We start from the raw sequence: 9,022 nt of genomic DNA, 5'->3' as shown, positions 1-9,022 counted from the left end.
ATCACCGGAGAGCTTAATAAAAATTAAAAAAAATAAAGATTAATTTACCCCTATCTACAAAAATACATCGAAATTAGCACCATCTACTACAAAAAGCAATGAATTGTTATAAAAAGCGACGAATTTAGCGCCACCTTTAAAGGAATACAAGTTTATCGAAAATTCCTCTGAATATCTATATATTTAACTGGGATGAAATGTACCCTATGTCCTTCTCCAGACTCATAATTCTATACATACGTACATACGGTCACGTCTATAATCTACAACAACAGTCTTGAAAAGACTGAATGGTCACGTTCAGCTATTTGGCTTAACGATAGAATTGAGATTCAACTAGTGACAGGTTGCTAGCCCATCGCCTAAAAAAGAATCCCAAGTTTGTAAGCCTATTCCTTAGTCGCCTTATACGACATCCATGGGAAAGAGATGGAGGGGTCCTTTTCTTTTTTGTATTGGTGCCGGGAACCACACGGCACATAATTATATATATATGGTATTTCAAGAGATTAATTCAGTAGATAACCCGTGAAGAGGTTACAAATAAAATCATTTTTGCTCACATATAACTTTGGATTATTTCTTCTTATTTCTGGAAATTAATCCCGGTTATATCCTCATCTCTCTAGAGAGGCGCCCAATTAAACAATGATCCTAGATTGGGTAAGTCAGGTTTTTACCCAGAGCGAATTCCGTTTGATCTCCGCAAACTTTTTAGTGAAATCTAACCCATGGATCATGGTAAAAGCTTCATAAAAAGAAGGTGAAATTAACTATTCTCTCAGATGTATTTAACGACATCCACAATACTGACATGGAGATCTTATTCTTCAGTGACTGGGACCACACGGCTAATCCACATGCCTTATTTTCATCAAGCTGCATCGGTTTGGTCTGTGCGTTGATATGACAATCTGACCTCTTTTATTTATTCAGATTTCTGGTTAATAAAAACGTAACAAGTTTCCTCAAATTCAAATTCAAATTCAAATTCAAAATTTTTATTCATTATTATAGGATACCTCCATATCGCTTAATAAAATTGTCGAATGGTTTACAACTTGGTTGACGTCAAATAAATTACTTAAAAACTAAGTTTACTGCCGCTTCCAAGGCGTCAGTGCAGAAGAAGCGGTAACAAACTGCACTGCAGCATTTTCTTCAACAACGTCAACTTCACAATATTAAATTATACTTAGAATAGAATGTGGACGGGAGAATACATTGTTCACGGGAGATTTATATATTTATGAGATTTAATATTGAAAAAAGAAAAAAATATATATATATATATATTTTATGGATTGCCAATTTTAAAAAGATTTATGTACAGAGTGTACTGAAATTTTGATTTAAGTTCAAATTAAACTACAATTAATTACGAGGTTCCTGTGCCAAGCTCGAGCCAGATGTTTTTATCATTAAGGTAATCATCAGTCCTATAATAAGCCTTCTCACAAAGTACTTTCTTTACATACTCTTTGAATTTTCGGTTGGGCATATCAAGAACAGACTCCGGCAACCTATTATAAAATCGTATACAGTTCCCCATAAATGATTTACTGACTTTGCTAAGCCTATGAAACGGCATGACTAATTTATGTTTATTACGTAAATTTCTATCAGTTGTGGCACTAACTTTTTGAAAAAAAGAGGTATTTTTCCTAACATACATTATAAGATCAAAAATGTACTGGGACGCTACTGTAGGTATGTTTATTTTCTTAAAGAGTTGTCTTAACGAGTCTCTTGGTCCTAAGCCGTAAATTGCGCGAACGGCCCTTTTCTGAATTATAAAAATAGTTTGTATATCAGCCGCGCTACCCCATAAAAGTAAACCATAAGATAACAAGCTATGAAAATAGCTAAAATAAACAAGCCTAGCTGTAGCTACATCTGTCAATTGTCGGATCCTCCTAACAGCATAAGCGGCAGAGCTAAGTCTATTGGATAGTTTAGAAATATGAGCACCCCACTGTAGCTTTGCATCAATTATCATTCCTAAAAACTTTGTATTTTCAACAAATTCTAATTTCTGGCCTTCCAGTATTATGTCAGTATTGGCCTGCCTTACGTTTGGAAGGGTAAATTTAATGCATTGGGTCTTATTAGCATTTAAAAGAAGATTGTTGGTTGAGAACCAGATAGATATGGCCGACAGTATATTAATTACCGAACTTACATTTTCGCAATGGCGATCTAATTTAAATATTAAAGAAGTGTCATCGGCAAACAGCACTATACCCGCCTGTTTTTCCACCATAAAAGGCAGGTCATTGACATATACCAAGAAGAGGAATGGTCCTAAAATTGAGCCCTGAGGAACACCCATTGAGACGCTTGATCCGCTTGACTTTACTCCATTAATATCTACAGTTTGAAGCCTATCAGTCAAATAGGATGCCATTAGTTTAGTTGATTTGTGGTCAAACCCATATTGACGAAGTTTACGCAAAAGTGTCTGATGATCTACGCAATCAAATGCTTTAGAGAGATCGCAAAAGACTCCAACTGAATCCTGTGAACTCTCCCACGCGTCATAGATTTGAGTAACAAGTGCTACTCCCGCATCAGTGGTGGACTTCCCGGCAGTGAACCCATATTGTATCCTCTAAGACGCACATCGATAATATATCGTCTGAGTTACGACCGGTTATTATCTTTAAAATAGTTTAAATAATTCTTCCCGTTTGATAACCAGACAATTCAGGTCAATAATGATATGTTATTATTACATAACAAAAATATTATTGTTATCATCGTTTCATATCCGTTAAGAGATACCTATATAAAAATCGACTATTGTACCTACGTCGTTAATTTATTTTTAATGTTTTATTGGTCAATAACAGTAGGTACTGGTATATAGAATAGGTATATAACTCAAAAGTCCCTAATGTACGTGGGTGTAAAAGCAATCGGCTGACACTTAAAACCATTGGAATGACTGTCACCATTATTTCCGAAAAAATTACATTTTATGGAAACTTGATTATTTTATACTACGGATTGTCTTTTTTTTCAAGGCTGCAAACGGCTCTTCCTATTACTATATACTTGCCACTAATAAGCTTAGCTTATATTTTTACACCACGTTATAACATCAACAGTAAATATTACCTACAACAGTAAATGAATTAAATTTTTTGTAAATGATGATAGAAAAAAAATATATAATCACTTGGAATAGTTGTTTCATATATTTAAATTGTATTATACGTGAATAAAATAATTATAATATTACTATAAATCAGCTTATATTTTGAACTATAAATTATAATCAATATAAGTTCAGATAAGTCTAAAGTATAGACTATAATTTAACTTATATTTTGAACGAAATGTGGCCAAATGTTTATTTCTTCTTGCAGAGCATCCCCAGGACTTAATGTAGGTGACAGTTGTCGGTGCCCCATCACGTGGTAATCTTCAGATAAATATTGGCTCTTGACACCACAAGCAATAAGGTCCATAGCGGCTTGCAATGCTGAAGAGGTCGGGAGCTTGTCTGAAAATTTTAAGAAAATAGTATCATTTGTTTGGGAGTGTTAATTCTCAAATTTGACTCGATTTTGTGAGACATTTCTTTTAATTGAAAATTTGAGTACTTTTCGCCTGAATCTTAGAATTAGGTCTAAAGCGGGACATGCAAGATTTATTTATTTATTCTTTACAATTTGTAAAGTTAAATAGGCGGACTTAATGCTAATAGCATTATATAAAAATCTATCATTGCCTTAATAATTTTTTAATAATGCCTTTTGCAATTAAAGTGCCTTGCCTGGAATGACTGATTGGGGATTTTGAAAATGTCGCCTACGTTCCTTCAATCGTTAAGAGAAATACTGACTTTGTTCTCATCATGTTCTCCTGGTTTATTTTTATTTTACCGGTTGCGTCCCCCTGGGGAAGAACTTGTTACCGAATACTATGTTGTCCGAACGCTTTATGAAAATGCCGAGTAGTCGTTGGAGTCTAGTCACGATTTTTAGGATCTATTATTGTTGTGCGGTAATTCTTTCTATCAGAAGTCAACACAAACTAAACTACGTGTTGGAAATACTAAATATCGTACACAAAAGTAGGTCCAGTGTTTCACCTACACATTCAGTTCAGTACGTAATGAGATAAACGTGAAGATATGTACAAGCAATAAGTATATACTTACTCATGAAGTTTCCCACAAAAGAAATGCCGATGGACCTATTATTGTAATTGCGTGTGTGAGCTCCTACGCGGGTCCAACCGGCCCCTTCATATACTTTCCCATTTCCACCTATTAGGAAACTGAAAAACAAAGCGATGTAAGTAAAATTATACAGAAAATACTCAGAAAAAAAATCTTTTTTTTTTGTTTTTATGTAGAAACTGGGCTTCGCTTAGAAAGAAAATCTCGTTAATTTCTGTTCCAGTGAGAATTAAGGATTCCCCTCTTAATACACCCCTCGACCACGGAACCTATATGCTAAATTTATAATCTCAAAAGGTCTTAGAGGGTAAATTGACTTGTCAATCAATCAGTAAGTAACCTCTTTTTTATGTAGATTTCATCAAAACCATCTTCTTGTATATTTTTAAGTTTATTAATCAAATACTAGGATTAATTATAAAAAATACTAGGACTAATGTTGAAATTTGACAAAGAGACCAAAGAACAGAGACAGAGAAGACCTTCGAAAAAATCTGGTAATTTTCTCGGGAGTTAATAGAATTTGTAACAAGCTTAGGTATAAAGTGTGTATTGAAAGCAATGTGTAAGTACTTAATTTATGTTAATAAAGAATTTGTAAACAAAAACATACTGAAACCACAATCACCTTATCTACAATAGGGTAAATATGTAATAAGCGCGTAGTACATTGCTGAAACCAGGAAAGCCTTAGGGAAATCAAGTGGAATCGATACGGAGCAAACATTGAAAAAGTTCAGGCTAATTGGACGAGACGATACGCGCTTACAATTTTACCAAAAAAAAAAAAAAACAAGAATTTTTTATGTTTACGAAAGTGATTTAGAAGTCATGATTTGTTCTAAATGCAAGTTTACTACTACACCTTTGAACCGGAATCTTTGGTTAGGTCAAAATGGACGATCAACGTGACTCATCAACCATTTGACATTTTCAAACATTGTGATAATGTTGTTCTATAATTGGAAAATTATTTTGGAGCTAGCTTTTGACTGTAGCTACGCTCGCGTTTAACTTAAATTACCCTTATTTGCCAATCTAGTGGGAATTTCCGGAAGAAAGTAAGTCTTATTGAGCTTGGATAATCAACTTTATTTACGCATAATTTTTAAAGCGTAATAGACAGATAGACCTTTGCATTTATTTGTATGGCATTATCTTTTTTGCCCTCATCTTATTCATGATCATGAACGAGAATAAATTTGTGAATATTTGCCAGTATTTTTTCAAACACAGTAGGAGTCATCAGAGTTATTAAACTTTTTCATAATAAAACATTTACTTAAATTTTATTGTACAAACAGGTCGCATACAACAGAGCGAGGTGGAGTCATTGGGGGAGTCCTACGGCTGAAATAATGATGATGACAAAAACACTGTAGATACAATGGGCGGACATTATTCTAATTAGATACATTTATTATTAGTTTAGTTTAGAAATTGTTATAATTACATTTTGTCAAATTTATTCAATAAACTTTGTGATGGGCGGACTTAATGTTAAGTTATCTGACACTTTGGCTCGGTTGATCTTTGGGTTAAGCAAAGAAAATATCTACTTAATTTCTCTGCTTAACCCAAAGGTCAACCCTTATCATTCTTAAATTTGTAGGTATAAGATATGGTATTTTGCACGTGACAAGGTGAGGCGGTGTTTACGAATCTTGTATTGAAATAAGACTTACGACTGTCCAACATCCTGGAACCCCATTTCATGGCGATGATAATACCTGATGCCCCTCAGCACACCCTCGCACTGTTCATCTGTGACACAGTCGGGGGATGCTGTGTGTTGAATCACCACCAGAGGCACAGACTGGGGTAGTTTCTTAGTTCGCAGTGTGGGTTCTCCGGCCCATTTGGCTATTGGGATGACGTTACATTTATCTGGAAAGACAACTTTTTAACATGTTTTTGGTCTGTAGAAGATTGATTTCGTAATCAGAATCGTGTAGTGAAGATGTATGGCGGGTTTAATACTTGAAGCAGACAATCCTGCCTACTGATAGTAGGTACCCAAAATTGTAGCAAATATATACATACATATAGTCACGTCTATATTCCTTTCGGAGTAGATAGCCAACAGTCTTGAAAAGTCATAGGTTGCTAGCCTTTTGCCTAAAAAAAGAAACCCAGGTTTAGAAGCATAATGTAGCATTTTTTTTAAATATTGGTTATTTTTATACATTGTCACGCTTCTTATATCTAAGTTTATAATATACCTAGCAATTTTTTGCATACTACTTCAACTTTGTCTACATAACCCAATCATAAAATCACGCCTCCTTCCCGGTGAGGTAGGCAGAGACCACATCCTTCCACTTGTCACGATCCCTTTATAATTATTTTGCTTCATCCTCATTCATAATTATCTTCAGGCAAGTAGGTTTCGGCTACTCTAGGCCTGAGTTTCTGCCAAAATTTCTCCAAATTGAAAAAAAAAAAATGTGTTGAAAAATACCACAACGCATATTGTTTTAAACTAAATGGTTTTCTTTTTATATTAAGATTCTAAAATTAAACGTACCGCTAGCTTCAACCATAATTTTAGCGATCAATACAAAACAAATGAACACTTTCATTTTTGTTTCACAATTATCACAAAAAGATTAAATAATACTGTTAATATAATCCAAGCAGTGCCAAATCAATTTAAAACTGAACTCCCGACACTGTGTCCTTCTTTATATATATAAAATAAAATAGGGAAACCAGGACTCCCCACTACCCACATCCGGGAAAATATATATGATTTGTTATCATATTTTATTACAAAGTAAACAGTATTTTGTCCTCTCAAGAGGCTCGTGGTACTATGGCTGATAAAATGCGATATTATTCCCTCCCCTTGTTTACTCAGTCCGGGAAAGACCCGACTCCTCATTGGCTATATATAATAAAAAATCCTGAATGAATAAGCATATGAGATGATCAGTTACACGTTTTATTAAGAAACCAATTTTGTTTAAATTTTGTACACACTGTAAGAAATACTAAGAAATGCGATGTTTTACGTGCTTAAGATAGTATAGTAGCAGTAGTACCACTATAGAATAGAAAAGAATAGATTTAAAATTGGATACAAGGTATCAATTATTGACGTCACATCACTTAAATCTAATTATAACTACTACCGCTTCCAAAGCGTACATGTAGTAGAAGCGGCGGAACAAACTACACTACAGCATTTTCACCGGACGTCAATTTACAAATATAGATCTCTTAAATCTAAATCGTGGACGAAAGCACATTGTCTACAAAAAAAAATAATTGACTGAAAGCACTACGTATGATACCAGCGTATAGCCGTGGAAGCTAGTACCAACTTATTCATATACAGTATTAAAACATAGATTAAAACTCACTTAAAACTAATTTGTTACATTAACTAACTTATAGAAAACATATACGGAATTACATTAAAAGATCGTCCACCGTTCCGACCTCGCATGACCCGAAAGTTATTTAATTTGGTCTCGCACGTTATAGAAATCTGTCTAAAGGTATTCCATTTTATGTGGTCTCTTGAACATTTTTCTGTAAAAGTTATTCATGATAAATATATACACGTAGGATATTCCAACTGCTTGTTTTCTAGATCAGATTGCAAAAGTCAATCAAGTGAAAGACTAATTAATTAACTTGGAATACTTCTTTTAGGCGATGGGCTAGAAAATTGTCACGGAATTGAATCTCAAGTCCGTCATTATGCCGTACAGCCGAACGTGGCTTTTCAGTTTCAAAAAAGGACTGTTAGCTCTGTATTCCTCGTAAGGAATAAAGGACCTGATTATGTGTATGAATGTTGATAAGGTTATGTCTTATTAATTCTCAAGAACAGCTGAACGTGGCCTTTCAGTTTTTACAAGACTGTTGGCTCTTTCTATCCCGCAAAGCTTTCCATCTCTCTCTATATCTAAGAACAGAAGATAAGGCACGGACGAACTACGGTGATAAAAACTGATAATTTCAAGATAAATTTGAATTAAACAACATGCTTATTCCTACATTGTTTCCAAATATAACTCTGTCGGCTCTGTTACAAGTTATGACAGAATAATAAGCGTTATTCGATTTCATTGGTAATTTGCTTTCTGACAACGATGACTGAGTTCCCCGCCCACGGTTTGATAGTCAAGTTTCGAGGATAAGCAGTCAGCACTTACGGCTTATTGTTGAAGTTTTTATTAAACGTTCTAGTTTGTTTGAGAATTAAATCAATACTTTCATAGCCTAATATACCTAAGTGCGAAAGCTTCCATGTTTCTTACATTTCCACAGCTAGATCGATTTTTATTAATGTTTATATGAATGTTGTTTATATTTAGATAATTCCCGTGGCAACGAAGCTCCGGAAAAAAGTTAAAACATGAAATAAATATGAACTTGCCACACTGAATAATATTGATCTTTTATTGACACCTACAATTATAGATAGATGGATAAAACTCTTTATTGCACCATAAGAGTAAAACATACAAAACAGCACAAAGCAGATATAGATGGTACAAAGGCGGACTAATCGCTAAAGAAATCTCTTCCAGTCAACCTTTGGGTGGAAGGAAACCAAACAGGAGATTGGCAATTATCTGTTTGACATTTTCTATAGGTTGACTTGTAGATACTTACGCTTAATAGTTTTAAAGAAATATTAAGCTAGTAACGAAGTACGTTTCCTTGTTATATTGGATACTGACCCGACAGTTTGGAATTGTGTGGTAGCTTAATAAAACGAATAAACAAATTATGAGTACCCTGTCCTTTGCCCAGGTCATACAGAAAATATAGTTTTCATAAGTATTTTTAAGGCTGTTGGCTCTGTCTTCCCCGTAA

General features: G+C 34.2%; 1 protein-coding gene across 1 annotated transcript; it reads right to left on the bottom strand.

The window, feature by feature from the left end:
- Positions 1 to 3,174: 3,174 nt before the first annotated feature.
- Positions 3,175 to 6,977, bottom strand: LOC106134673 (peptidoglycan recognition protein). Its single transcript, XM_013334773.2, has 4 exons — positions 6,717 to 6,977; positions 5,875 to 6,076; positions 4,169 to 4,287; positions 3,175 to 3,508 (listed from the first exon to the last, which is right to left on the bottom strand). Exons 1-4 carry the CDS (start codon positions 6,769 to 6,771, stop codon positions 3,321 to 3,323), a joined length of 564 nt encoding a protein of 187 aa, XP_013190227.2. The 5' UTR covers positions 6,772 to 6,977; the 3' UTR covers positions 3,175 to 3,320.
- Between the last annotated feature and the right edge of the window lie 2,045 nt (positions 6,978 to 9,022).

Source organism: Amyelois transitella, chromosome 9 (genome assembly GCF_032362555.1).
Source record: "Amyelois transitella isolate CPQ chromosome 9, ilAmyTran1.1, whole genome shotgun sequence".
Taxonomy (NCBI): domain Eukaryota; kingdom Metazoa; phylum Arthropoda; class Insecta; order Lepidoptera; family Pyralidae; genus Amyelois; species Amyelois transitella.
Note: the sequence above shows the minus strand (reverse complement) of the source record. Positions and strands in the feature narration are given on the sequence as shown.